The sequence below is a fragment of the Frieseomelitta varia genome, unplaced genomic scaffold (assembly GCF_011392965.1).
Source record: "Frieseomelitta varia isolate USP_RPSP 00005682 unplaced genomic scaffold, Fvar_1.2 scaffold_293, whole genome shotgun sequence".
Classification (NCBI taxonomy): domain Eukaryota; kingdom Metazoa; phylum Arthropoda; class Insecta; order Hymenoptera; family Apidae; genus Frieseomelitta; species Frieseomelitta varia.
The window spans coordinates 207,899-235,294 of record NW_025110027.1 but is presented as its reverse complement, the minus strand read 5'-3'; the positions used below and the strand labels follow the sequence as shown (position 1 = coordinate 235,294).

The following is a 27,396-nucleotide window of genomic DNA, read 5'->3' as shown; positions in this document are numbered from 1 at the left end:
TATCAGCAATATCTCATTATAAAATACAATATAGAAATTGATAAAAATGGTATATAAAAGCATATTTGATATATAAAATTTATATAAATGACATAGATATGAAAGGAAAGTTGCAATAGTTTACCTCTGTATACTTCGCCAATTTTATTTCCTTGCTTAGTAATTTCCTCAAGAATGCACGCTTGATTTCTATTATTTAACAATTTCCAGTCTTCCTTTACAATATCGAACATCTTTTCAAACTAGAAAATAGTTATGATTTTGAGATTTTTATCTATACCAGAATTTTTTTTTTTTTTATAAATCTATATACATTTTTTCTGTAAATCTCATGATTTAACAATTTTATTAAGACAGCTGATACCGCAGCTATTACAGGCATCCCTTCCAACATTCCTTCCAGATCGTTTTCGTGTAGTGAGATAAAGATTTGTGCAAACTGTTAAGTAAAATCTTCAATTATATTATTTAGCCACTTTTAGTAAATTGTATCTAACATCCTTTTATCAATTTTACGTAACTAACATTTTTATTTATTTAATACATGTATATGATTTTTAATTTTGAATATTTAATATTTTTTAATATTTGATATATTGATCTTGAATATATTTAACACATTGTATGTGTATTTTGTACACATACGTATATAATACGTATTTTTACTTACCGCTGGACAATAGAATGTCAATAAAGTTCCTGTTATTACGGTTACATTCAATTTGCTGCTCCATCGTGATTGAGTTGGAAACTGTCCCAAGAATAATAAATATTTTTTAAATGCTTTGTAATAAGAAATATCAAATAGAGTAGTTGTGCGTCTTTTGTTTCTCTGAAACACTAAACATTACTACATTACGCATTTGATTTAAAATTAGTATTATTATTAATGAACAAAAATGTGGTTATTTTAATATTTTATGTGTATATTGCATCTCTTACTATTACTGCTTATATTTCAAAATTTCTAGATTTATTATACGTATACTTAAAGAAATGTAACGTAAGTGTCTAGCCACAAATGTTTTTACAATGAAATACTGAGCATGAAGTATGAATCTCTTCTTTATAGATCCGAAATAAAAAATGACGATAAGTTAATTGGATAGAATGTATATATCTTTTACAGTAATGTTAATGACAGTACTGTCATATTATTTTCATTATGATACGAAATGTAAATTGTTTGATTTTCGCAACTACTCTGTAGACTATAAGAAAATGACATGTGACTTATCTTTCTTTCTATCAGTCTGCTAAATAAGCGGTAGACGAAGAATTAGTTATAATAACTGTTCTGCATTGATGAAAGAAGAGTATTCTGCAATTTCGCGTATCTAAATCGTGGAATATCGGAATGAAATAGTGAGTGACTGACAAGCGAACTTGTTTCCTTTGAATTCTGAAAATTAAAAGTAACGGCAAGAATCGAGACGATTCTGTTTGTTTCATTTATCTGCACGATCCAATCCATCTCTTAAAAATATTCTGGTTACAAGTTTCATGCTTTTCATTTCACATAATATTGACGAAAATGTGTAAAATCGTTTAACAAATGATTATGCACGCGATGAATATTTATTAATAGTATTAGTAAATAAGTTAGCCAAAACAAATAGACCGTTATTACGATAAATATTGATGTATATCGAATATACGATTACATTTATTAAAAAAATAATTGCAAAAACATAAATGCAAATATCCAAAATAAAAATGATTATGAGTGTCAATGATTAGATGTTTAATTTTTAGATGTGATTTCAGTTAATAGAAATATAATATCCAGAGTAGGAAAGACTAATGAAATCAACTGAAAAATTATCGCACAAACGATTATAATATAATTAAATTGCCACACAATTACATTATTTAATTTACATACGTTAAAAGTTAGACGTGTGAATACTCTTTTGAATCTTTAACTCTAATTTTATCATATTATCGAACATTTTTCTAAAATAGAGTAACATGTTTCCATATGATTGTTTATGAAAGATTTATTGCAAAAGATTTTTATATTGTTTTTATGTTTATAACATTGAAGCAGAATTAAAGTGTATAATCATTTTATTTACGTGGACATTTAATTATTGTGCTTTGATGTAAGTACTTTACATTCCTATATAAATGCTTTTTAATTTCAGGTCTGCATATTTAATAACATTATACAAAATTGTCCATTGGCATTACCATATCCATAATAATGATTGATTGTTGGAGAATTCATTTTGAAAACGAATCAATCTCTCAACGATAGCAGTACGGTAAAGTATGATACACATGTTTTGAATGTCTTGAAATATCAAACGACACTAATTATTATTTTATTATTTATATTGCAATGAAATAATTACGCCACTAATAATAATAATAAGTACGCACAATTCCAAAATTCTCAATGTTCATTTCGTATATACCTCCTGCTGTTAACTTACACGATTTGCTAGACCTCATTTGCATCGTGTGCAGTATTTTTTGAATTTTTATTGGCATGTTGTACCATGTTGAGCGATATCTATTAAGGAAAATACGGTTCATAAAAATATTATATCAAAATGATGTTTTTGGGACGTATGAAACATACTTGTTAACATACATATAATTACTCAATTCGAAACTATGATCCGTGATCACTTGCCCAGGCAGAGTAATAATAAGCAAATGGAATTGCTGAGCCACAAAGTACAAACCAAATCTAAAAGCTTCTTCAAGTCGATGCAGATTCATAACGATCTAATCAAATGATATTAATGTGCTGAATGTTCGATTCATTAATTTTTTTCTGAAATTGCGAATTAGTTCTTACTTTCACAGCTGTTACGGTCATGCCGATCATAGTCAGTAGAATTTGACAAAAGTAACTCTTTCGACTGCTGTTGTCCAACAGCTCGAACAATCTTAAAATATAAAAAAAGAACAAATCAGCCGAACTCTATAAACTTTTCTTTATTATAATTATAACATGTTGATTATAAGATTAATTATAAGTTGTTACTAACTGGAAGGCATTCTTATGCTTGCTCAAGCATTGCCTAAATCGTTCAGTGTAGGTTTCATTTACAGTAACAGTAGATTGTGTTGCTGTTATAATGCTTTGCCTATATTATCAAGAAGTGTTTCACTAAATGAAGCCCATTTTTGTTTATATTAAAATAACCTGCATAAATTCAACTTAAAATAAACGCAGTTAAAAATTATTTTTCTCAGAAATACTAGAGGCAGCGAATAAAAAAAATCCCGTGAAATCGTCCCTTGAAATGTGTAATGTTATGAAGAAATGTTTTTTACACATCATATTTTGTATACTTACCCACACAAAACAAATAAAGCGCAATCGTGATGAATGATTTGTATGTATAATGAATCAATAGTAATTGCAATCATGACTGTTGCGAATGAACACCAAATAGTATAAAAATATATAAGATAAAAGTACTCCTCTTCATCTATGAAGTATGTCAATCTAAACAGTTGTTGCCGATGGCGAGTTTCATTAAGCGGCATGATAAAATCCAAGCATATAGGATACAACGGAATGAATATAAATCCTGACATACATGACAACATACAGGCTGAAAATAATATCGGAAAGTAATATCATTCGTATAAAAATTAATAAAAGCAATGATATATAAAAGCATATTCGATATACAAAATTTATCAAAACGTGGATTACAACATGTACTTCTATAAATTTCTCCAAGCCTATTTCCTTGCTCAGTAATTTCCTTGAGAATAGAAACTTGACATTTATCGTTTGTCAATTTCCAGTCTTCTTTTATAACATCGAATATCTTTTCAAACTAGAAAAAGATTTCATGGTATGATTTCTATCTTCATCACAGAATTTTTTTTACAAATACATATATACATTTTTTTTGTAAATTTCATGATTTAGCAATTTTATTAAGACGGCTGTTAAAGTAGTCGTTACAGGTATGCCTTCCAATGTCCCATCCAGATTCTTTTCGGTTAGTGATGCAAAGATTTGTCCAAACTATAAAGTAAAATTTCTAATCAGTTATTTAGTCCTTCGTATTATATTGTACCAATATCATTTTATATTTTATATTAACTAATCTTATTTATAATTTTTATACAAGCATATGTTAAAAAAATACAATTTTAATATATTTAAGACATGCTTATAATATCTTTTACTTGCCGCTGTACAAGAGTATGAAAGTAGACTAGTTGCCACTAAGATTACGTTAAATTTATTACTCAATTGCGATTGAGTTGGAAACTGTCCTAAGAATAATAAGTACTTTTTAAGCGCTCTATAATAGGGAATATCAAACACAGTGCTTCCCCGTCTTTTATTCTTCTGAAACACTAACGATATACATTATATATTTGATATAACATAAATAACAGTGATCGAAGAATTAGATATTTTAATCATGATACGTATATATTACGTGTCTTACTATTATTACTTCTGTTTCCAAATTTTTAGAATGATTATACGTATTGTTATTATTATTTAAGAAAATGCGTAAATACGAAGTAGATAAGTACGTAGTCGCGAACTATTTTCACAGTATAGGTGGGTTTGAAGCGTGAGTCTCTTCTTTATAAGTTCAGAATAAAAAATGATGATAAGTTAATTGAATAGAATATAGGTATCTTCTATCTTTAATAATAGTACTGTTATTTCCATGTTACGGAAAAGATGAATTAATTTTCGGAGTGATGTAGGTGTACATTATTGCGAGAGTGTTATTATATTATTATACAATTTGTATGACTGTAGAGTCTATAAGAAAATTACTTTACGATTTTTGAACTGAAATAAGTTCGTATAGAGCTCTGTTTCAATTCTCTCATTTAAACTTCAAATAGTATTCAAAAAATTGTAAGTAGCAGCGAGAATCAGAATTTCTACTATATAAATTATTTAATTTTTTATGTATTTAAATAAATGTTTTAAATCTATATTATGTCTTTGTATGTACGATTCAATTCAATATGCTGATTTTACGTATGAACTTTCTTGTCTTCCATTTCACAAAACACAAGTAAAATTAACAGATTTACAATGCTTTATCTATTTATCTACAAATAACTTAACTTTACAAATAATTTAACTTTGTACAATCATTCATCTTAATTAATTTATATTAATTTATACCAAGTATTGATATGTATTATTGTTCGGATTACTATTAATTTACTAAATAACAAAGTAAGATAAACGAGATTAAGTATTTCTCACAATCAGTAACGTTGTAGAATAATATAGGATTCATCTGAAATATTGGAATATTCAATATTCGATTGAGCGAATTTTATTGTCCAAACCTTATTCTTTGAATTCTATTGTCTAAACTCCTTGAGAAATAGAATTCTTATTACATTTACTTATATACAACTATTTACTTTTCTATTCTTCCATTTCTCTATTTTTCTTTATTCAGATAAAAATCACATTTAAAAAATTTTTAAGAACTTTTATATACGAGAAAAGAATACATTTCCTATTTTTTCTAAAAATATTTTTAAAATGTGGTACATTGTGAATCAATTTCATATTAAATTTTTTTTACATTTCGCACAGTCAAATATGTGTTTTTCCATCTCAAAAATTTTAAAAATTGCTTGTGTTTATATATATATGTAAACACAGTTAGACCGTTTCATTTTCAATTATATTGTGTTGAAATTCATCAACTGATCATAAGATAATGTAAAAATCAAAAAATAAATAGAATCCTCATGTTCTTTTATCGTTATCTTCGTAAAAAATATTTAAATATTCCCACGGTTTTTAAATTTATTTTATCTACGAAAGATGTCGCTGCAATACATAGTGACTGTAACCTTAGCATGTTATGGTTGTGAGTTACCTATCCAGTATCGAACTCTACATCGCAAGTTACGGTTATAAGCGTACTCAGGGTTTGTTGTTCGTCTGTTTGGTGTGTTGTATGTGTTTATATTAGTTTCTTGTGTAAAAACTGCCAAATTTTCATAATGAGTGCTGAGGAAGAAGTATTACGAATTCAGAAAAAATTAAACAAGATGTCGAGCGGTGACGGGACGGTGAGTAAGTGAGTAAAATATAGTTGTGTACCCTGCTCAGCATATTGGAGTTCATTAAGCAAAGCTCTCCCAGTGTAAACTACAATTACTCTATATATTATTGTAAATGTACGACAAATACGAATTTATTATCGTTTGAAATTTTTTTCAAAAAGAAAAACAAATTTTTTTTCCATATATAATAATTCAACATTAAAGCATTAAAATGTATTATGAAATTTTAATATTTAGCATAATAATTTTAATGCATTCATAAAACTTTGCAAAAGTTAGGTCATATTATTTTCGTTCTAAATTTATAAAAATGTACACTGTAAATTTTTCTGTTTACATAAGTGCCAAATTGACATTAAAACCTAATTGCGTTAGATGCATTCCGAACTGTAAACTAATAATCAAAGTTTATCAGTGTGGATGTGATTAATTGTATAATTCAATTTTTTTCACTTAATGTTGCTTGTTATCTGCTAAACTATATCGTTACACGAAATTGGCTATAATGTATATTTCGATGATAAAAATACATAATAACAATATGTTTAATAATATAAGGAATAAAGATGTAATTTTTATAATTATGTTAATAACATATATGTACCTAAATGTAATTTATATTAAAAAAATATAAATGAATCATATATATATATATTTTACATTACATTGACAACTTTTTACATTACAGGGACAAGAGCAAGCATTGGAATTACTTAAAATATTACAAAAATTACCTGTTGATTTGGAACTCCTGACCAAGACACGTATTGGAATGACAGTAAATGCGTTGAGAAAATCAAGCAGAGATGAAGAAGTTATATCATTATCTAAAACTCTCATTAAAAATTGGAAAAAATTCTTATCTGGTAAAAGAATAAATTTAAACGCATAAGTAAAGGTCATTTTTAGATAATTATTTAAATCAAAATAATGTATTTATTTCTCATAGGATCCAATAAAGAAAAGGATTCTACTTCTTCAAGTAGTTCCAAAAAAAAAGATGATAAATCAGAGAAGAACAAAGATGATGGAGATCAGAAGAAAGATAAGGATAATGCAGATGGAAGCGATGTTAAAATGAAGGAAGAAAAACCTCATAAAGATATTCAAAGAAAACAGTCTACGTTTCCTGCTCCTACAACCACAGATGCTGTGAGACTTAAATGTAGGGAACTGTTAGCAGCAGCTTTGAGAGTAGATGGAAATACAATTGATGGCTGTGCTACACCAGAGGAACTAGCAGAGGAACTGGAGGAAGCAATTTATGCAGAATTTAAAAATACTGATAATAGATATAAAAACAGAGTAAGCTTTTAGTTGTGCTTTTGTCGTTTTAATTTTTTTATTTTTTAATTGTAATTTAATGGTGTACATCTAAATATTTAGGTACGAAGCAGAGTCGCTAATTTACGTGATGTAAAAAATCCTAATCTTCGAACGAACTTTATAGCTGGTGCTATAACTCCTGCTAGGCTTGCTGTTATGACTGCAGAAGAGATGGCAAGTGATGAAATAAAACAATTAAGAGAACAGTTTAAAAAAGAGGCAATTAATGATGCGCAACTTGCTACAGTGCAAGGAACGAAAACTGATCTATTAAAATGTGGAAAGTGCAAAAAACGTAATTGTACTTATAATCAAGTGCAGACGCGCTCAGCTGATGAACCTATGACTACTTTTGTACTATGCAATGAATGTGGAAATCGATGGAAATTTTGTTAAATATTCTTTCCACGGTTTTTTCTGACTGCAATGGAGAGGAAAATGGATTTCGTTCAAAACCTACCTATTAATCATCATTATTAGAGTTAATGAATATTAAATATTTACAATTCACAGATTACATTGGATGCTTGATAACGTTTTTAATTTTTTCACAAGTTGAAAAGTATCCAGTTTTTATTCTATTGTATATACTGATATTCTGAATTACTAAGTCTTATTTTAGGGCTTTATAGGACTTCAATCGTATTCAAAAAAGAGTTCATTAAATTAAATGATACGTTTTCTTATTTTAATACAGCATTATTGTTGTTAAGAACTCTTAATGCGCTAATATTAAGACTAAAATGTTTCGTTTTGCATTGTACGAATTTATATAATACTTTACTTGTGAACAACTCGAAATTGTGGGTACAGTACTGAAATACATGCATGTAATTACAATGTAGTATTTTTGGAACCCTTTTTGACAGTAGTAAAAATTTTATATTTAAAAATAGATGTAATATATATTGTGAGTGTAAAATAATTTCGTTATTATTTTAATTAAATTAAAGGAGTTTGAAAAGTTGATATAATTTAACTTCTAATTGATTGAGTAACAATTGTACACTTTTTTATTGATTGATTTTACTATAAACTTGATAGTTTTTATGAATCACCGTTGGGGGCCGCCACTCGATGATTCTAACAATTTAGCTTCAACGGTTTACGTATTTCAACGCGTACGCTAATTTCTAACCTAATATCAATGTCATTTGTGTTGCTTTACGTCCATATGTACTTTCAAATGGTTTTTAAATCATTTACAACTTGTTAGCAAGATCATGTAAAGAAAAATAGTTTGTGTTGAAAGATAGCGTATAATTGTACACAAAAATTCATAATGATATAATGTTTAAGATGAAATCTTTTAAAGTTAAGAGAAGATTCAATGAATATCCAGGATAATATAAACATTTTTGATTATTATATATACATAATGTTTGTATAATATGCAATGATCGTTAATTTATTTAAAATATTTTATGACAATAATAATTAATTAAAGCATACGTTAAAATAGAAAGTGAACGATTCACGATCATCACTATGTGCGGAGACGCCCACATCAAAGAGCAGTGGCAACTTTTACAAAATCTTCGATCTACGGTAGAAGGTTTATTAGTCGATGGTGTTTTAAACGTATGGAATGTTTACGGTGGTTTAAATCGTCTTCACAATGTAATGGAAAGGATATTCAAACATGGCTGTCGAATATTTAATCGAAATGTAAGATTATGTTCTCTACTTTGTTTTCATATGACATGCGTAATTTACCGGTATTAGTAATTATACTCAATTATATCTTATTGTTTTTTATTATTCCCCTTTATTGAAATTTTTAATTGAATGTAAATTGTTTATTTACATTAATACTTATATCTTTTCTTTTTGTTTTCATTAATTATATCATTGTTTATCCTGTTTATATTTAGATTAATTTTGATATTTTTATTTACTGTCATTGTATTTTTGTTATTTATATAAGAAACTTGGTATAAAAAAAATTAATAACATTTATTACAAGGGAGAACCAGATTGTTGGATCTTTATTCAAGGATTAAATTGGCTGCAGCCTTCTGCAGCATTGTCACCTGTTGTTTCTGAAACAGAGGATTATCTTTCCAATTTACCAACTAGGATCATATCACATAAAGATATGTTATGGTTATATAAAAGGTAATTACAGAAAAAGAATGTGATAATTTAATTTCTTAATGTTTAATGTTTAATTTATTTAATTCAGTAGCATACATATGTAAAAAATCATATATTCATAAAAATCATAAGTTGTATATAACATAATTTAATAATTATGTAGTTTGGAAAGTCATTCTTTGTCATATAAGCTATCATGGCTTTTGTCTGACAAAGAACATTTACTTTCTTGCTTTGAACCATGGGCATTTTTGTGTCAAGAAAACTTAGCTGAAGCCACACTTCTTTGTTTAAGAGCAGTTGAAAGAAACCAATCTACATTACTTACAGAAATTGATCCATCTTTGGTAAGTTGATTAAAGAAAATTTTATTCATTGTAATATGTATATTTTCATACTTGTATAATTGATACAATTATTCATACACATTTTAATTCTTTCTTTTTGATACTTTTGCTTTTAGTTTTTACCTTGTTGGATTTCTCCTAAAACAAGTCCAAAAAGACATCGTCGATCTTCCTCATATCCAATTAATTTCTCAGCAATAAATTTTAGTGTTGCAACAGATAGAGCTGTGCATATTGAAAGATGTCAATTAGAATCATTAAAAATAGCTTCAGATTGCAAAACTGTGCAACATGATGATGTTAAATCCAACGAAAAAAATGAAGATAACCCATCAAATTCTAAAGAAATTAATGATATACCTTTGAAAAGTTGGAGTAGTCTTTCAGCATTGACAAAAAATTGTACAACTCTTAGAAAAACTGTTTCTGTAGCTTCACCATATGTTGCGAAGAACAATACACAGAACAGTAATTATTCTCAAACATCTTCTGTCGAATTATCAAAAATAATTAATGTAAATTATGCTGAATTAAAACAATCAAATGCGGATAATAAATTACTTGTAAAGCCAAGAACTCCTCTAAGAAAGATAAAAAATAAAACTAAGATGAAACAGTATCAAAGTATTAAAAAATCTAGCGAAGATTCTGATGTGTTAAACAACGAGGATGCATTGATAGATGCAGTCGAAGAATACCGAATCCCATCTCTTATATCAAGTGAAACAAATTCAGGTATGTGTAATACAAATTCCACAGAAATTAAGATTTCTCAACAGCCAAGAAGGAAAACTTCTCTTCTATCAGGATCAGCACCTGAATTTACTAGTCCATGGAATTTAGAAATTGAAGGGCAGAAGGATATAAGAACACCAAAGAAGAGTTTCATGGAAGATGGAGGAAGCAGTGTTCAACCTATGGCTATAGGATACTTTCCACGTCCAACAGAAGGTCAAAGTTTGACAAATTTTTTAGCTTCTGCACAATTTTCTAGAGCAAATGCTGAATTGGATAGAGAAAATGCACATTTCAGCGTTTCTGAAGCTATGATAGCTGCCATTGAACAAGTAAAATGTAACAAACAATGGCGCCTTGTGGAAGAAGCAACTGAAGAAAGTGATGAAGAAATAAATAGCTTAAAACAAAGGATACGATTAAGGCGCCGCCAACGACAAGAAGAACGGTACAAAGGAAGGACGTGGAATCGCGATTTATTGAGTGATGGCAAGACGGATACAACAACCACTGATCAAAGTGTTAGTCCATTATCAACTTCGTCTGATACTCCATCAGAAAATATGTCAACAGATGATATAGAAGATTTAGAAGTGGATGATGAGCGAAATGCAGTAAAACTTAAGAATGCTGGAATTTCCATATCCATGGCATCTTTATACTCAGATGCAGATTTATACCAATCATCTCCTGCACATGGAACAGAATCAACATTAACTGAAAGTAGCATGTCCGCGGAAGGAGTAGCTTTGTCGCTTCTTAGCAAATTTAGTGAAAAACAATTACCAAGAGCGAGTGAATTACAATGGCTGGTCTCTGAAAAGGATGTACCACAAAGATTGTTACCATTACCAAAAAGTTGGCCAATAAATCCAGATGATACAGAAAATTCACAATCAATTCCATTGCGTGGGACGACAGAATGGGCTCCACCAAGACCTCAAATTATTTTTACATCACATCCTCCACCAGTGTAAGTTTTTAAATTTAGAATATATGTATAGGGTGTATGCGAAATCATGATACAATTTGCCAGGGTATGATTCTAAAATTTATTAAGTATACCTGAATTTAGCTAATCCTACATGTGACACAAAAGAATAATTAATAGTTAATTATTCTATATACGATAATAAATAAAAAAATCTAGAATAAAATTTTTTTATAAAATGCTTTGTTTCTCAAAAACAAAGCCTCAAACGAATATATTTTATTCTTTTTTCCTCGACTGATTTTTACGTGTAATCATTTCCTGGTTGGTTATACCACGATTTCGAAAATATCTTATATAATTTAATTATTCAGTTAAACATGATATTTTTTATACATAGGCGACGCACTCTTATAGCTAAACAGAATTATAGGTGTGCAGGATGTGGAATGAAAGTTGCAATAAAATATGCCAACAAATTTCGTTATTGTGAATATTTAGGTAGATATTTCTGTACTGGATGCCATACGAATCAAGTAGCATTAATACCAGGAAAAATTTTATCTAAGTGGGATTTTAATAGGTATAATACTTAGTGAAACTAAATTTACAATATATAAAGTGATACTATATATTTATTATTTTTTCATTTAGGTACTCCGTATCAAATTTTTCATATAGATTGTTGGATCAAATGACATCAGATCCATTATTTCAAATAAATGATTTAAATCCATCATTATATAGACGAATAAAACAATTAACTAGGACAAGATTATTACGTTCACAATTATTTTTCTTTAAAGATTTTCTATTTACATGTCGATTTGCGACAAGGTATAAATTTCAATTGTTTTTCCTTTTTAATTATAAGTAAAGATAATATTCTGAAATTTATTATTTTAGTGTTCAAGATGTTTTGAAGAAGGAACCAAATTACATAATAAGTGAACCCCATATATATTCCATTCAAGATTTGATGCATGTTAAATATGGTATTTTGCCAATGAGATTACAAGAATTGGTTGAAATGTGTAATATGCATATTATGAGCTGTGAGGTAATATTTTTTTATAAATAAATTTTCATATTTTTAATAAATACTGATTTATATTGTATATTTATACTTTTAATAAGATCTGATTTTACTTTTAGTTATGCCAAGCTAGGGGATTTGTATGCGAGCTATGTCGTTCCAAAGATGTTATATTTCCATGGGAATTCTCAAAAGTTAGTAGATGTGAAATATGTGGTGCATGTTTTCATAACGAATGTAAGCAGAATTTTAATAAAGCAGATTGTCCACGCTGCATTCGTTTACATGATAGACGAATGTCTAGAGAACAATTTTGACATACGGTAAGATTGTCTTATACCATATCTTTAGTTGTAAGCATCAAATTAGTAATTTATAAATTAAAATTTCGGAAATTGATTTTTATTTATTATATTTAATTTAAAATTGAAAATAATAAATAACAGAAAGTAAATTAAGACTATTAGAAATTATATTATTAATTATGTGCATGTACTGAAATATAAAGATATTTTAATTTTGAAAATTAATATATTTATAAACTTCATAAAATTAGATATTATGTTGTTTAAAATTTTTGAAGTATAGCATTTTATAAAAAAATTTATTTAATATAATTATATATGAATGACAAACGTAGCAAAGACTGAGAAAATGTGATATATAAAATAATTGTAACATTATTCTTAAAGTATCTTATTAGCATTATTTTTCCTGTATATTACGTATTTATTTATACATATTACGTATACTTAGGAGTGTGCGAGAATCCGATGGTCGGGACGAGTCGGGTCGAGTCAGGTTCCTGAAAATTTCGAGATTCCCGAAGGAATCGGGTTTCCCGAAAATTTCGAGAACCCGGCTACCGTTTCTTGAACTATTCTACAATGCTGTATAGCAGCCTACAAAATATGTAAATACACAGTTTAATTTCTTCTGCCAGTGAAGTTATTGGAAACACGGATTCTAAGAATCGTGTGACCTGATGTAAACGAACGTGTGACTGCATACTTAGTACTTGGACATTATGTACGCTGTTGAGCAGTATCGCTGAGAAACTCGGGGAGGTCAGACGTATATTTCAAAATCTGTGTGAATTTAATAAAGACTAAAAATCTTTAAAAACAATGTCGAGTGATAGTGAGAGTAAAGTTGTGGTAGCAGGAAGTAGTGCAGAAGATATCGCGCAAAGGAAGAAGGTAAAGAGAAGCTCTGTTTGGGAACATTTTCAAGAAAAAGATGATACAAAGGCGGAATGCACGCATTGTCACCATGAATTTAAAACTAGGTATGCAAATACTACTGGTTTATTACGCCATTTAAAGCATATGCATTCAAACATTAGTATATGTGCTAGAAAAAAAACTGAATCGATATAAAATTTGTCGCATGCACAAAATGATACGCGAAAAATTGTTAAACCAAAAGATATAACAGAAGGAATTGCTCGAATGATGGTTTTAGATCTGCGATCTTTCAATATAATTGAAGGATTTAATGAATTATTTAAGCTTGTTCCCAATCCTTTCCCAAATCCCAACTCTTTCGGGAATCCCGATAAATTCGAGAATCTCGAAATTTTTGGGTACCTGTCCTGATCCGATATTTCGGGTTCTCGCACATCTCTACGTATACTGTTACCAGTCAAGACGAAGATAGCGATAATTTACTATTTATAAATTTTTAATTTAAATAATATATATTATTTCAGTATGTTAAAGTATAATGTAAAAACGTATTCGAGAAATGTATTATTTTAAATATTTATATTTTTCTTTTTTTTTTAACTATGAATCTTGATATTCAATGTAATTAAAAAGAAAATAGATATGAATTAGTATAAATATTGATTGTAAAATGGCAATAATATTTTAAGTATACACAATGGTTTATAAAAATATCTTTATACTAAAAAAATATAATAGTAATAAAAGTTGTACCTGGTTCCTGTCATGATTGAAAGTATGCATCGTTTATTTATAAAAGTTGTTAATAAGGTCGAAGTTTATAATAAAATATTGAAATCTAATATGTTGGTTTATTTTCTGAATGTGTTTGTAATACATGTTTTTTTGGGCTAATAATATACTAAAGGAATACATACAATAAAATAATTTGTAGGAAAAATTAAAAATTATTATTTGATTTTATTAAATTACATTTCGCTTGTAATAGTTCACATACACACATTTAATAAAATAATAGATAATAATACACTCATTATTGGTACAAAAATATATTATATACACCACCTAATTTCAACAAGTCTTACTGCATAGTATTCCTATATGACAAATTTTCATTATAAAGAAATCACTCTAAATTTGACCTAATAAAAATATATACACATTGATAACCGTGTTCACTATGTACAACAACTTTCTTGATTTAATATGCACGTTTTCTAAGGAGAATCTTAGATATTTTTTAATTGAGACATATGACTTGCATAAATATTGTTCACGAAAAAATTTTGATGCATTTGATCATACTAAAGTTTTGAATACATATATATCACAGGTGGTATTTTATAAAGAAGAATATCCGACATTTATTACAGGCACAGCTAGTGACTATGACATGAGTAAAACTCGAAAAACAATTTTTTGTTACACTTATGTATGCAACTAATGAAAGTAAGGAATACAATTTCATGTCAAATGAGAAATTACTTCCTCTATAAATTAATTATGTATCTATATATATATATATAAAACTGTAAATTTAATAGTTTTAATGTAATGTTTCGATTTAAAAAGGAAATAATCTCTTCTTTTGATATTAAATATAGTGAGTGAAAATATATATTCGTGAACTATCCTTAGCAGCATACCATTTATTTAGTCTATGAAGTGCAACAACAATGTATAACAATACGCCACATTCTCTATACGGCTCTTTTATAAAATACTAGTATCGCCTAGTTTTCTATTTATTGATATTTATATAAATGTATCAATTGAATCTTCAATAATGCATCGTATAATTATATAAAAAAAATACAAATAAAAGATTTATTTCAATCTTTGCATGCATAGAAATACTTTTGAAAATATTAATTTTTATTAGAATTTTTATGGAGTATAAAAGCGTGGCGTTAAAATAAATTTCTTAACAAAAAAAANAAAAAAAAAAAAAAAAAAAAAAAAAAAAGAAAAAACTTACAAATACTGAGATTGTAAATAGAGATTACTAATATTGTATAAATAACTAAAAAAAGAAAGAAAAAGAAAAATTATGTTATATTTATCGATTCTTTTAGATATATATTAAATTTAAACTGAGCTTCAATCATTTGATATTTGTGGTGCATATATAACTGATAACTTCAAAATTTTCTTACTATAATTTCATTATTACATAAATTAACGATCATTTTGGTTCATAAGTTAATGCTCAGTGCTCATCTTAATTTTTCATAAATTTTACTACGAGTTACCTAACAATAACTAGGCAATCCTGTGTATTATTGTCAACTATATTTCTTTAATTAAACTATATATCTAATGTGTCTTTTAATGGCAGCTTTGCTACTTCAAAAAATATCCTAAAATAAACATTATTTATAAGTTTATTATTTTAATCTTTAATTAAATATTAAAAATATGTATGAAACATATTGACATACTTACTTGTGACTGTACTTGTTGCGTATAGTAGTGAGAGCTTCTTTATGTTTCCGATGTAACCCTTCGTTTAAAAGATTTACGATATCTCGTATGTCATCAACAGTATAACCGCTGTAATATTTTAGGGTAGGAGTCCATCCTCCTAAATCTTTCATTTGTAATGCTAGAAAGAGTGCAGATGCAGCCATTTTACTATCGCTGAACATTATTGTTGAATAATCCATTAATGAATACTCCAAAATATATCGAGCTAATGTTAATGTCGGCATTGAAACTTTTGCACACTATTTGAAAAATAACATTATTATTATAATTTGTTATAAATATTAAATGTTATGGTAAGAAAAATATGACAAAAAACAACTAGATATTAACACAACTTACCCTAGCATATCGTCTAAGAAATCGATAAGAAAGAGGTATACCAAGATCAAAATCAATTACTTTTAATATACTCATTTCCATTCTAATTAATTCTCTTTGCGTGTAAGCACCGTCACATATATACAAGAAATCTTCCACCATCGGAGGTATTCTTTCCTAGAAAAACAAAAATTACAGAGTCATGCCAAAATTACAGAAACATGCTAAAATTTGTTTAAAAATTAAATGAAAATAGAATATTTAATTTTGATACTAACATCATATTTACTTGCTATGAAAAGACTTGCAGCACCTAACAATTGTAATGTTTCTTTCCCAACAGTTACTTTTGTCAAATATAGATCAACTAGTTTCACAGCCAGATACAAAGTTTCATGATTAAGTTCAAAAGATTCTTGAACTTCTACCATCCAATCAACTAATAAAGCTCTCATCCATCTTGAGAGACATACTTGTTTTTCCATATAATCTCCAATAGGAAACAAACGTTCTCTGTCTTTTAAGTAATTGAAAATATCCATGGCATAATGAGAGACTTGAAATGGATCTAGCCAATTTTCTGCATCAAAATCCCACTGAACACCTTCAGGTAATACTCTTTCAGGAATAGCATCTAATTGACTTGTCTTTAATTTTTCTTCAGTTTTTGCAAGTATTTGGGACTCGCTTGGTTCACTTTCTGTTTTTGTCTGTTCTGCTTCTGTCTTTTCAGTTTCTTCTGGCTGTTTTTGAGTATTTATTTAAATATTTAAAAGTTATGTAAAACTGCATAATGTAAAAATGATATATAATGACAAAAATTATTACCTGTGTATTACTTTTTCTGGATTTCCTGTCAATGTCATCTCCAACATCTTCTAACGCACTTACATACAAAGAACTGTCTTCTGATTTTTCTAAGTCTAAACTACGTCTAACTTTTACAATTTTAATGGGTACTTCAATTTTTTCTTCATCTTTTTTCATTGGTTTCACACGAGGCACTGGTTTTGGTTTCTGAGGTACTACCTCTGGTTTAGTCACAACTTTTTCAAGCGTTCTAACAGAACTTGTCTGAGTGAAAGGTTTTACTTGAGTAACAGCTGCCTTTTTTACTGTTTTCTTTGGTTCTTGGTTTGTTTGATATGTTCCCAATGTTTTTCCAATTGCCTGTAATTTTCTATGACTATGAATATGAACAAAAAAAATGTAAAACGAGAAAAGGAACAATTAAATAACATACATTAGTAATATTTCCTAATGCAGATCTTTTTACTGTCTTTTCTTTTGGTGGAGATGCTTCTGCTTTTCTTTTGATACGGGAATCTTTGCCAATAGAAGCCTTGAGTAAAACATTGTTTAATACAGCATTTTGACTCCTAGTAGTTACTCGTTTTCTTGTATTGGTTACATTAGTACCACTTTGTTTATTTGCCATATTTGAAATTTTTGATGGAGCCATTTTGCAATTGTTTAAGATAAAAAGATCCGAGTTTACCTTATATAAAAAGCAGGTATTGATATAACTATTATATACGTTATTAAAAAACATTTGTTAAATATTTTATTTGACAATATTTAAGTATTTCTACATAATATATCTATAGCAACTCATATAAATACTTTAGTGTAAATATAATTACAATAAATTGTCATTGTAACAATAAAAGCATATTCGAAAGATACTGTGATTTTGACGATTTTACAAAGATAAAAAAACAGCAACATTTTCGAGACATATGACTTTCATTAGCAATATATTAAAACGTACGTGGTCTAAATTACAAATAAAGTAAAGATTGATCACGAATAAAATCGTTCGTTTATTTAATTATTGACATTACTTTATAGCACCTTGAACAATGTTCAACTGATTTGTCTAAAAAATGAAACCACTTTCTGTTAGAAATCGAAGAATTCTTTTATATTTTTTGATTCCGTATTCTGATTGTTGACTTAGTTCATAGAATGGTCCATTCAGAACGAAAAAGCGCGGGAACATGCACTAAGAATATATTGTTAAACAAGATAGAAAAACATAAGTTGCACTATTGTTTAAAACCACAGCACGATTTTTCAAAGTAATGCCGAAGAAAAGTGAAAATAAACAAACATGATCAATTCATTATGATTCCTGTAAAGTCAAGCGATCACGAGAACGTATCAAAATTTCATTAATCTCTACGAAAATTGAATATTTATTTAGCAAATTATTTTTCTAGAGTAAATTAACTGTTTTGACTTACTTGTACGTACAAATTATGATGTAAAATACTCTGATTTAACAATGTTTCTCATTTATTAAATTCTCATGCCATTAATACGTTACTGTTGTGTCCATTTGTCTTTTTTGGGCAACTGAAGTTGACGCTGTTCAAAATATCACAGTTAGTGTTAGCCTTTTCTATGATTGGCCCGCTACTATTTACGCTAACCAATCAGAGACGTAGAAATTATTAAACGCCACCTGCTGATAAAACATGTAATTCAACACTATTTCGTTTCTTCAAAACGTACATATATTTTATATAATTAATGACTTGTATTATGCATTATACAAATATACAAATATATTTTAATTACTTATTTTATACAAGGAATGCATCATTTGTTGGTCATATATTGCCGAACTTTAGACATAGAAGTATAGCCACTGATTAGAAATTATATGTATTTACTTTAGAATAGAAATTGTATACAAATTCATATGTTATAAATACATCAATAAACATATAAAAGATTTTCCTATTGTTCGATCTATTGAATGCTACACGTTTCTACTGTAAATATTTAGTCTCATGTGAACAGTTTGAATTCCGTGGCTTTAATAACTAATTAGCCTTTGACCTGTATTTAGTTGTTCGACTCACAGTAAAACAGCAGTATATTTGATACTTTCCATACTTGGATTCTATTTAAATAGTCGTAAAAATATCGTAAATAGTGCTTTATTTCTTCGGTGTTTGATAACCTAACTAACACGATATTTGTTTAGATATTGTGAAAGTTTTGTCACATACCGAGTATTTATCATATATTCTCCTCATACGTGGGTACCTTCGTGTATTGTATTCCGAATTTTTAGTTTTATTGGTCTGTGATTTTATGAACGATCAAAAGAATGCAAAGTGAACGTTTCGTAGTTAAGTATATCTCAGTGAACAATTGTTTTGCCTATTTGCCGGACACCTGGTTACGTAAATTAGAAACTAAGGTTGGTGCTTCGTGTTTTTGTAATCAACAAGAAAACGTGTAAAATTTGTAAAACATTGTAAAACATACATCACACATAATAATAGATGGAATATCTGATATGTCAATTGAAATTGGTGTTAATTTTGACTATGGCAATATCTTATTGTCTCGCTAGATGTCGAGATTAATTTTTTCTTCGGTTAGGTTGATAAGAAAGTTTTCATTGACATTGAAAACACTTCAACAGTTAGAAATCTATGAATCGTAATAACTTTTAATTATTGTTGCATCATTGTAACTAATAATTAAAATTTTTATATTGATACTGTACTTTAATTATTTGTATTACCATCATATGATAAAAAAGAAATCATTGAGTGATATTTATCAACAAAAGATATCAGCTAAAATATTTTATATATATATATATTTTTTTTAATATATATATATTTTGAGAACCATTCGGTTTGGAAAAAATGACGTTTTTAATGAAAATTCAACTAGGAAAAATTTCAACATGTATATTTCTCCTGTCTTTTCCATATTTTTCGAATAAATTGTTACTCAATGAAGTTAATAAATCAATGAAATTTAATTTCACTATATAAATTTAATTTTTAGACATTAGGTCATTATTTGAGGTATTAAAACTTAATAAATCGTTATTAATAACTTAATTGTTTTAGTATCCAATCTTCCATCTTTTTTCTTTTTCAACAATTCAGAATACTTTATCATAAATTACAGGAAAATGTAATTCAAATAATACATAAAGATAAAACGTATTATATGTCCTACAACGTAAGGCCGTATGTTAATGAAATTTTATGCTTGGGAACAATTTTTGCAAGGAGTTTGAACATTAAAGAAAATGACGAAGTATTCGTATCTTTCGTAAGGGATGTTCCAGTTTTAACAAAAATTGACGTTACACCTCTCACTACGTCCGACAGAGAAATCTTGGTAGGTTTTATAAAAGTCAAATTAAAACAAGATCTGTCTCTTTGCCTATGAAATCAATGAAATTGCAATATTTTTAGGAAATACAAATGGAAAAGGTACAGTCGACGTTGCTTAATCAAATTCGAGTGGTGGCAGAGAGGCAACCGATTATCGCGTGGGTTTCGAAGCATACGTTCGTAACGTTAATTGTAGGCAAGTATTAAAATTTCCTATTCAATTATTAGCAGTGCGTTTGATTTTTATGAATAAAATTAAAATGCTTATAATTTCAAATCAAGAAATTGTATAGTACAAGAATCCATATCTTAATGTAAATGATTTTATTCACACAAGTAACTTAGGATAATTAAAATTTATTTAATTATCGGTTATCATTGTCAATGACGGAAATTTTCTTACGAATTTTTATGTACTACGAAGTATATGTATAGAAACACTAGAATCGTTTCTTTCTTACAGAATCATTAGAACCATTAACGAAATGCGGGAAACTCGAGCAGTTATCCGAGATCCACATCTCTGACACGGTGGTAAATGAAGAAAGTAGCGAGTCGAACGAAAATCCTAAACAATCTGGTGTTATGAACAATTTGATTTCTGCTTTCAAAAAATTGTTACCAACTGTAAATGATCGAAACTCGCAAATAGACCAAGCAACGAGGAACTATCAACTTCTACAGAGTTTTCGAGATAGAAAAATAACCACGGTGTATCGTGTTCATCCGATGCCTAGCGTAAATGCAGTCAAAGGGAACGAGTTCGACGAGATCGCGCGTTGCCCTTACCATGTGTTCATTTCAAGAAATCAGGCGCCAAAATTCCCGGGCTCAAGCGATTCTGCTATCTGTCGTATAAAAAAGATTCCAGAAGACAAGCAACACGTGAACGTGACGAGCACGAATTTTCTAACGAAAGACGAATCGCCAGTTCCAAAGCTTTCTACAGAATTGATAGTGAAAGTATTTATATTGGAAGACTTTTTAGAGAAATTCTCCGCGTTGGATAGAAACCATTTTAACGTTGATTTTCGTCACAAAAGTATGTATGTGTCGGACAGTTTGAGAATCAGTTTGAGCTTGAAGATAGGTGCGAAAGTGAGTTTGTGCCCGATAGATATGTCCGAGACATCGGAACTGTCTTCCATTGAGTTGTTTTCATGGGAAAACTCGGTGACTATAGAAGATTTCAAGAATTATGTTAAAACCCGTTCTTTTTACAAAGAACTGTTAATCAATACTTGTGCTGTTATTGTTCTGGATAATGGAAATTGTTGTATAGTGAAAATTTCACCGGAGGATTGTAAGTTCGCCATGATCACACAAGACAATTTAAGCGATCTCAGAATACACGTGAGGAATGTGAAAGAGAAAAGTCAACTGAGAATATCTGAACACTTTGATCAAGAATGTCTTTCGTTAGGGATGGCATCTACGAGGTAATGTTCTTTTTTTTTTATATCATAGCTGAGATATCTAATGACGTGATATTTTTTGCAAGTACACACATATACGTAAAGATTATGATTAAAACTCATTATCACGTGAATAATGAGTTTGTTTAATAAACATACTGAAGAACAGAACTTTATCAGAAGTGAATAACTAATGTGACAAAAGTGTATAAATATCTAATTATCGTTGCGAAAAATTTACGTAAGGAAAGCTTTTGCTTTTTCGAGTCAAAAATTCTTTTAAAATATATTCTTTTCAAAAATATTCAACACTTTTTTTTATTTTTGATATTTTTCGTTTACATAAAATACTGCTTGTTTTAGACATTTGAGTAAAATTCTATCAGAGTGTGAACTTGCGTTAGATCTCAGTCTTGGCTTGAAAACGCAATTACCATTCGAATACGAGCCTGAGAATATTTTAATCTCCGGAGTGGTTGGTTCAGGCAAAACTACTGTTTGTAAGATACTTATAGAAAAACTACAAAAGCCACCATATTTTGTGCATACCCACATGATAGATTGTAGATCTTTAAAAGGTAGATAATTTGCAACTAAATTGTGGATGCTTATGCATCTATAAATGAAAAAAGATAATTTAATATTACATCAGTAGTAAGTAGCATTAATTTTTAGGAAAGAAGGCTGAAACGTTACAAAAAATTATTGTGACTGCTCTAACTGAATGTATTTATTATCAGCCTTCGATATTATTTTTGGACGATCTAGAGTCTATCACTAGCGCGTCCATGAATGACGAAGAGAATACTCCAGATGCCATAAACGCTGCCAGGTATTTTTGTTCGATTTATGTTCTTATACGTTTGGGAATAAAATTTAAAGAATTTATTCTTATTATCTAATTTCTTGACATCAGGATCACAGATATGTTGATTAATACAGTGATGCAGTATCAAGAATGTTATCAAGTATCAGTGATTGCTACGTGCGTAAGCGTTAGCAGGATAGGTCAAAAATTAAGACCAGCCAGAGGCTGTCATTTTTTTAGAACTATTTTATCCATTCCTAATCTGGAGAAGGTATTCCATTTTTATTACATTTTATTTTTAAAATAAGTGATTGATTATCGTATAAGAAAGCACAAAGTAAATCTCAAACAATTGTAATCCATAATAAAATTATTTACAAGTATATACACTAATTAGAACTAGATTAAGTAAAATAATGCTTGAAGCGTATACGTGTATACGTAATGAAATATAAAAAATGTAGTATATACGTAAGTTGAAAAATGTCGAATTTTATTTATAAATTAAAATTTTGCGTATTCTTAATATCTGATAAAAATAAAGTAACATTTAAGAAAGGAACATATAGGATGTAGCAGAGTATTAAACTATCAGAAAAACATCGATTCAGATCGTGATCAGCGCCTGTGATATGTTCTATCTGTGTACTCTCTAATTAGGTGGATAGAATCGATATTTTGCAATTAATGCTTGGGGACAAATTGTACGTGCCTGGAGACGTGAATTGGGATTACTATGGAAACAAGACCGAGGGATGGATGGTCCAGGATCTCGTAGATATGGCTGAGAAAGCAGCATTCGCCGCTTGGAAGCGTCATGGTATTCTTACCATTATTAATTTCACTTATAATCAATACTAGATTAAAATATTCTATTACATTATTTTCACTTCTATTCCGCTATTGATTTATCTAGATTCAATCGAATTCTTGATGAATTTTCTCGCATAATGAATTTTCAAAGAAAATAATTAAATTTTATTATTTATTGATTGACTTTTAAATTATTATTATTATTTTTGACTATTTTTGACTATTAAATTATCATTATTTTGTATATTTTAATAATATTTTAATAATAATTAATAATTTGCCTATTGTTCCTACAAATCAATTAAAACTTTATGTCATCAATGTCATTTTCAGTTACAAGTAAATATTTGTAACTTTGATTTTTATACAAAAAGGTACTTCCATGCCTCCAGTCGAAGTGGATGAAAAGGACGTAGCGATTGCCTTGAAAAATTGCACGCCGATATCATTGCAAGGTATACAATTGTATAGAGGCGAGGGTCACGTTTGGTCAGGTATCGGTGGATTAGCGGAAGTGAAAAGATCACTGGTAGAAATTTTACAATGGCCTTTGAAATATCCTGAAATATTCAAGAACGCCCCGATTAAGCTACAGAATGGTGTTTTATTGTATGGTATGCCTGGCACGGGAAAGACGATACTCGCCAAAGCGATTGCTAATGAATGCGGTGTTAATTTAATTAGCGTTAAAGTACAAACATATTTTCTATTTTTGCTTTCATTCAACTTAATAGTTTGATTCTTACGTATATAAATGTTTATTTCAGGGACCAGAATTATTGTCAAAATATATTGGTGTTAGCGAGGAATCTGTTAGAAACGTATTCGAGAGGTAAGAAAACATTTCGGCAATTTTCTAATGTTAAAGAATATTTCAAGTTCAAAAACGAAACATGAAATACGAAAGTTCAAGCGTTACATAAGATTAATGAGTTAAATTAAAATTTACAGGGCTCTTCGTGCTAAGCCGTGTGTTCTGTTTTTCGACGAATTCGATAGTCTTGCTCCAAGGTAAGATTGTCGTCAGGTAATAATATATATAAGATTATCGATTTATTTGGTAATAAAATAAATTATAGTTTTAAAATTGCTATATATTTAACATCTAACTTATTTAAGACGAGGTCACGATAGTACTGGAGTCACAGACAGAGTAGTAAACCAATTGTTAACACAAATGGATGGAGTTGAAGACAGAGAAGGTGTTGCGGTCGTGGCAGCGTCTTCAAGGCCGGATTTATTGGATCCAGCACTACTGAGACCTGGACGTCTCGACAAAACGTTATATTGTCCGCTTCCAGATGAGGTATGTAGCTCTTAATCTCGCTATTATAACTCGAAATAAAAGCAAGAAATTCTAATAAATGCTATTTCTATCTAAAAAATTCTATTTTCATAATTCAAAATAAATTTATAGTACTTTAAGTTTGTAAGTTTATGATACGAATGCCATATAAATAAAATTATATGTTGATTTATATAGGCGGACAGGGAAGAAATCTTAATCGCTCTATGTAAAACACAGAACATAGATACGATGGAATTAGATTTAAAAGAGTTAGCAACGCTTTCTTCAGGATTTACCGGTGCGGATTTAAATGCTGCGGTGACACAAGCTAGGCTAGCAGCGTTCGAGGATGCTGTTGCGAATGCTTCTGTAAGTAATCACTTTCAATAAGATTTTAACGACACGATATATTAGACAACGAACCTCTGGTACGCTTTAAATTGCTCGATTAAGGAGTTAAGGGAGTCACTCAACTTGATCACCCAAAACAATGTTTAAGTAACAAAAATGAATTCTACATACTGTGAACCAAAGAACAGGTTCGCCTGTTCCTAACGATCGCGTCGTTTTGTTACACAGCCCGTTGTATCTCTCCTCTTGTAATAATGAAACGCATTTTAGCGCGACTCCGGCCGAGAATCATTTGTAGGGAGCTTCCGAAGTAAGATAGTGCGTAATGATGATAATATCGTTAGATGTATACTCCTCTGCCACCTCTCTCCTCTTGTGTCCTATGTATATAGAGTGTCGAGCTGGCTAGGTGGGTAGGTATGGTGCGATATAACTGAGGAAACGTAGACCAGGTTTATTAGCGCACGCTGCCGAGAGCACCAGCCATCCCCCATCTCGCTCCACTTCATCCTGGCCTACGCCTCGCTGAACGTCGAGGGGGTTATTATCTTATGCGTTATAATGATACACGGTTTAGGGCCTGCAGCGGTCCTGTAAAATCGAAAGGCAGACGCCCGTCCCCCTCGCAGTTACCAGAAGTTTGGATCTTGTAATCAAACTACGAAATCATTTTCTTCGATGCTATATTAGGTGCACAATGATCTATAAGAGTATTTGTATACTTGTACATTCGTAGAATATATTCATTGCTATTATTAGTTAATTATAAAATAAAACAGCCATTTAATTCCATTTAAAAAATGGACCTTCCAATCTTCCTCGTTATTTCAATTAGAAAGTTTGTTCCACACCCGTACACCTACTTCAAGAAAATTATACTTTCATTAACATTCGTACATAGTTAATACCAAAATTCGAATCTCACTCATGATAATGTAAACTTGAAGAAGTAAAATTATATCGTCTAATATCTATTCGCGTTTCACAATCAACGTGTGCAAGGTATGGATGTCGAGTGTGTGATAGGGCGAAAGGGGTAGGACCATTAATTAACTTCCTACGGAGAAAACGAAGTTATGCCGGTACTTACCTACCGGAAGAACACGAATATCCAAACTGTACGTCTAATTAGCGAGCGAGTTTCCTGAGCGCGACGCGTTTCGAGAGGAACGCGTCTTACTGATAAGCGATACCGTCTATAGGCAGACTTACAGGCTGTTTCTCGCTTAGCCTACCAATTAATAGCCTTGTCTTCTCACCTTGATTTCAGGACGGAAAGATCGAGGCCGAGGACATTAAGGTTTCTCAGACGCATTTAATCGACTCCATGAAGTCTACCCACCCTTCTCTATCGCGTCTCGAAAAAAAGAAATATAAAAGCATGTGGGTATTTTCTTGAAACGACTCGTACGTTTCAGGCAATTATTCGAAATTATGCAAAACCTGATTTTTAGATTTGAAACTCTGTGAGATCTCGAAACTCTGGAAACCAGGTTTATACGGTTACGAAATAAAATCTTTTTTTTTTTTTTTGGAAAATGAGTTTTCTGGATTCAAGAATTCGAAATTTTTTTAAGTTTTAGTTTAAAAGTTTTTAGATTTCGATTGTACTAATCAACTTTTCAATATTCTTTTGCAGTTACGCCAAATTTGCGAAGAACGACAATTTCGTGGAAGATATATTGAACAATCAGAAAGCTACTTTGGCATGAACATCGGAGGCATGAGGATCAAAGCAGTCAAAAATCATATTCACTGTGTAATTTTGTCTTTTGATACAGGAATTAAAGATAAGTATACTTATTTTCTTATATAAAAACTCCTCTTTTAACATAATTAATGTAAATTGACAATAAGCTGGTATCAATGTCTTTTCATCTCTATAACATATAATATTATATTGTAAATAAAAAATACGAACGAAGACGAGCCAATGACATGATCGAATTCGCTGCCAGACTGTGACAGACCGTGCTCGAACTATTCTGGCGATCCGAAATCATGCGACGGAAAGAAGAACGCGTTCTAACTTTCGTTTTATCGCGTATATACCGTTCTGCA

At 29.4% G+C, this 27,396-nt stretch overlaps 6 protein-coding genes across 17 annotated transcripts; 3 read left to right on the top strand and 3 right to left on the bottom strand.

Moving 5' to 3' along the window:
- Positions 1-2: 2 nt before the first annotated feature.
- On the bottom strand, positions 3-958 carry LOC122529550. Its single transcript, XM_043655796.1, has 4 exons — positions 943-958; positions 671-840; positions 115-242; positions 3-12 (listed from the first exon to the last, which is right to left on the bottom strand). Coding segments are annotated over exons 1-4 (309 nt in total). The 5' UTR covers positions 944-958.
- Positions 959-2,147: 1,189 nt separating this feature from the next.
- LOC122529556 (transcription elongation factor S-II) lies at positions 2,148-8,208 on the top strand. Of its 4 annotated transcripts, none has more exons than XM_043655807.1 (4): positions 2,148-2,267; positions 6,731-6,908; positions 6,992-7,347; positions 7,429-8,208. In XM_043655807.1, exons 2-4 carry the CDS (start codon positions 6,815-6,817, stop codon positions 7,762-7,764), a joined length of 786 nt encoding a protein of 261 aa, XP_043511742.1. In that variant the 5' UTR covers positions 2,148-2,267; positions 6,731-6,814; the 3' UTR covers positions 7,765-8,208. The 4 variants fall into 4 exon arrangements, with proteins under 4 accessions (XP_043511742.1, XP_043511740.1, XP_043511741.1 ...); XM_043655805.1 differs by lacking the exon at positions 2,148-2,267 and adding an exon at positions 5,848-6,048; XM_043655806.1 differs by lacking the exon at positions 2,148-2,267 and adding an exon at positions 5,858-6,056.
- On the bottom strand, positions 2,243-3,570 carry LOC122529564 (odorant receptor 33b-like). The gene is made up of 6 exons (XM_043655822.1): positions 3,314-3,570; positions 3,003-3,101; positions 2,810-2,900; positions 2,600-2,736; positions 2,386-2,518; positions 2,243-2,296 (listed from the first exon to the last, which is right to left on the bottom strand). The coding sequence occupies exons 1-6, from the start codon at positions 3,568-3,570 to the stop codon at positions 2,243-2,245; spliced, it is 771 nt and encodes a 256-aa protein (XP_043511757.1).
- Positions 8,209-8,408: 200 nt separating the features above from the next.
- On the top strand, positions 8,409-13,486 carry LOC122529553 (run domain Beclin-1-interacting and cysteine-rich domain-containing protein). Of its 4 annotated transcripts, none has more exons than XM_043655801.1 (10): positions 8,419-8,748; positions 8,831-9,036; positions 9,335-9,486; positions 9,629-9,812; positions 9,929-10,547; positions 10,620-11,520; positions 11,879-12,061; positions 12,133-12,315; positions 12,385-12,538; positions 12,634-12,968. In XM_043655801.1, exons 2-10 carry the CDS (start codon positions 8,857-8,859, stop codon positions 12,829-12,831), a joined length of 2,754 nt encoding a protein of 917 aa, XP_043511736.1. In that variant the 5' UTR covers positions 8,419-8,748; positions 8,831-8,856; the 3' UTR covers positions 12,832-12,968. The 4 variants fall into 4 exon arrangements, with proteins under 4 accessions (XP_043511737.1, XP_043511736.1, XP_043511735.1 ...); XM_043655800.1 differs by adding an exon at positions 13,271-13,486 and having other exon boundaries at positions 8,421-8,748; positions 9,929-11,520; positions 12,634-12,837; XM_043655802.1 differs by having other exon boundaries at positions 8,409-8,748; positions 9,929-11,520; positions 12,616-12,757.
- Positions 13,487-15,932: 2,446 nt separating this feature from the next.
- Positions 15,933-19,666, bottom strand: LOC122529559 (G2/mitotic-specific cyclin-B3). Of its 4 annotated transcripts, none has more exons than XM_043655814.1 (8): positions 19,527-19,666; positions 18,753-18,973; positions 17,750-18,004; positions 17,335-17,676; positions 16,785-17,249; positions 16,528-16,683; positions 16,147-16,427; positions 15,933-16,061 (listed from the first exon to the last, which is right to left on the bottom strand). In XM_043655814.1, the coding sequence occupies exons 3-8, from the start codon at positions 17,966-17,968 to the stop codon at positions 16,010-16,012; spliced, it is 1,515 nt and encodes a 504-aa protein (XP_043511749.1). In that variant the 5' UTR covers positions 17,969-18,004; positions 18,753-18,973; positions 19,527-19,666; the 3' UTR covers positions 15,933-16,009. The 4 variants fall into 4 exon arrangements, with proteins under 4 accessions (XP_043511749.1, XP_043511750.1, XP_043511752.1 ...); XM_043655815.1 differs by having other exon boundaries at positions 17,750-17,969; XM_043655817.1 differs by having other exon boundaries at positions 18,763-18,973.
- LOC122529558 (peroxisome biogenesis factor 1) lies at positions 19,591-27,138 on the top strand. Of its 3 annotated transcripts, none has more exons than XM_043655811.1 (15): positions 19,591-19,720; positions 20,449-20,664; positions 20,766-20,856; positions 21,124-22,099; positions 22,439-22,653; positions 22,751-22,907; positions 22,992-23,154; positions 23,544-23,703; positions 24,071-24,387; positions 24,464-24,528; positions 24,648-24,707; positions 24,816-25,002; positions 25,180-25,353; positions 26,606-26,718; positions 26,975-27,138. In XM_043655811.1, the coding sequence occupies exons 1-15, from the start codon at positions 19,628-19,630 to the stop codon at positions 27,045-27,047; spliced, it is 3,060 nt and encodes a 1,019-aa protein (XP_043511746.1). In that variant the 5' UTR covers positions 19,591-19,627; the 3' UTR covers positions 27,048-27,138. The 3 variants fall into 3 exon arrangements, with proteins under 3 accessions (XP_043511746.1, XP_043511745.1, XP_043511747.1); XM_043655810.1 differs by having other exon boundaries at positions 20,742-20,856; XM_043655812.1 differs by having other exon boundaries at positions 19,673-19,720; positions 20,601-20,664; positions 20,742-20,856.
- Positions 27,139-27,396: the final 258 nt, after the last annotated feature.

Excerpts from the sequence above, each read along its gene's own strand:
- LOC122529556 (XM_043655805.1), top strand. The coding sequence starts at position 5,980 with ATGAGTGCTGAGGAAGAAGTATTACGAATTCAGAAAAAATTAAACAAG. Across the intron at positions 6,909-6,991 it reads TTGGAAAAAATTCTTATCTG|GATCCAATAAAGAAAAGGAT; the intron begins GTAAAAGAATAA and ends TATTTCTCATAG. Across the intron at positions 7,348-7,428 it reads ATAATAGATATAAAAACAGA|GTACGAAGCAGAGTCGCTAA; the intron begins GTAAGCTTTTAG and ends CTAAATATTTAG.
- LOC122529558 (XM_043655810.1), top strand. The coding sequence starts at position 19,628 with ATGCAAAGTGAACGTTTCGTAGTTAAGTATATCTCAGTGAACAATTGT. Across the intron at positions 22,654-22,750 it reads AGATTGTAGATCTTTAAAAG|GAAAGAAGGCTGAAACGTTA; the intron begins GTAGATAATTTG and ends ATTAATTTTTAG. Across the intron at positions 22,908-22,991 it reads GATGCCATAAACGCTGCCAG|GATCACAGATATGTTGATTA; the intron begins GTATTTTTGTTC and ends TCTTGACATCAG.
- LOC122529559 (XM_043655814.1), bottom strand. The coding sequence starts at position 17,968 with ATGGCTCCATCAAAAATTTCAAATATGGCAAATAAACAAAGTGGTACT. Across the intron at positions 17,677-17,749 it reads CATTAGGAAATATTACTAAT|GCAATTGGAAAAACATTGGG; the intron begins GTATGTTATTTA and ends AGAAAATTACAG. Across the intron at positions 16,428-16,527 it reads TTCTTAGACGATATGCTAGG|TGTGCAAAAGTTTCAATGCC; the intron begins GTAAGTTGTGTT and ends TTTTTCAAATAG.
- LOC122529550 (XM_043655796.1), bottom strand. Across the intron at positions 243-670 it reads TGACATTCTATTGTCCAGCG|TTTGAAAAGATGTTCGATAT; the intron begins GTAAGTAAAAAT and ends ACTATTTTCTAG.
- LOC122529564 (XM_043655822.1), bottom strand. The coding sequence starts at position 3,570 with ATGTTGTCATGTATGTCAGGATTTATATTCATTCCGTTGTATCCTATA. Across the intron at positions 2,901-3,002 it reads AAGCATAAGAATGCCTTCCA|ATTGTTCGAGCTGTTGGACA; the intron begins GTTAGTAACAAC and ends TTATATTTTAAG. Across the intron at positions 2,737-2,809 it reads TGACCGTAACAGCTGTGAAA|ATCGTTATGAATCTGCATCG; the intron begins GTAAGAACTAAT and ends TCATTTGATTAG.
- LOC122529553 (XM_043655800.1), top strand. The coding sequence starts at position 8,857 with ATGTGCGGAGACGCCCACATCAAAGAGCAGTGGCAACTTTTACAAAAT. Across the intron at positions 9,487-9,628 it reads ATGTTATGGTTATATAAAAG|TTTGGAAAGTCATTCTTTGT; the intron begins GTAATTACAGAA and ends ATAATTATGTAG. Across the intron at positions 12,062-12,132 it reads TCTAAGTGGGATTTTAATAG|GTACTCCGTATCAAATTTTT; the intron begins GTATAATACTTA and ends TTTTTCATTTAG.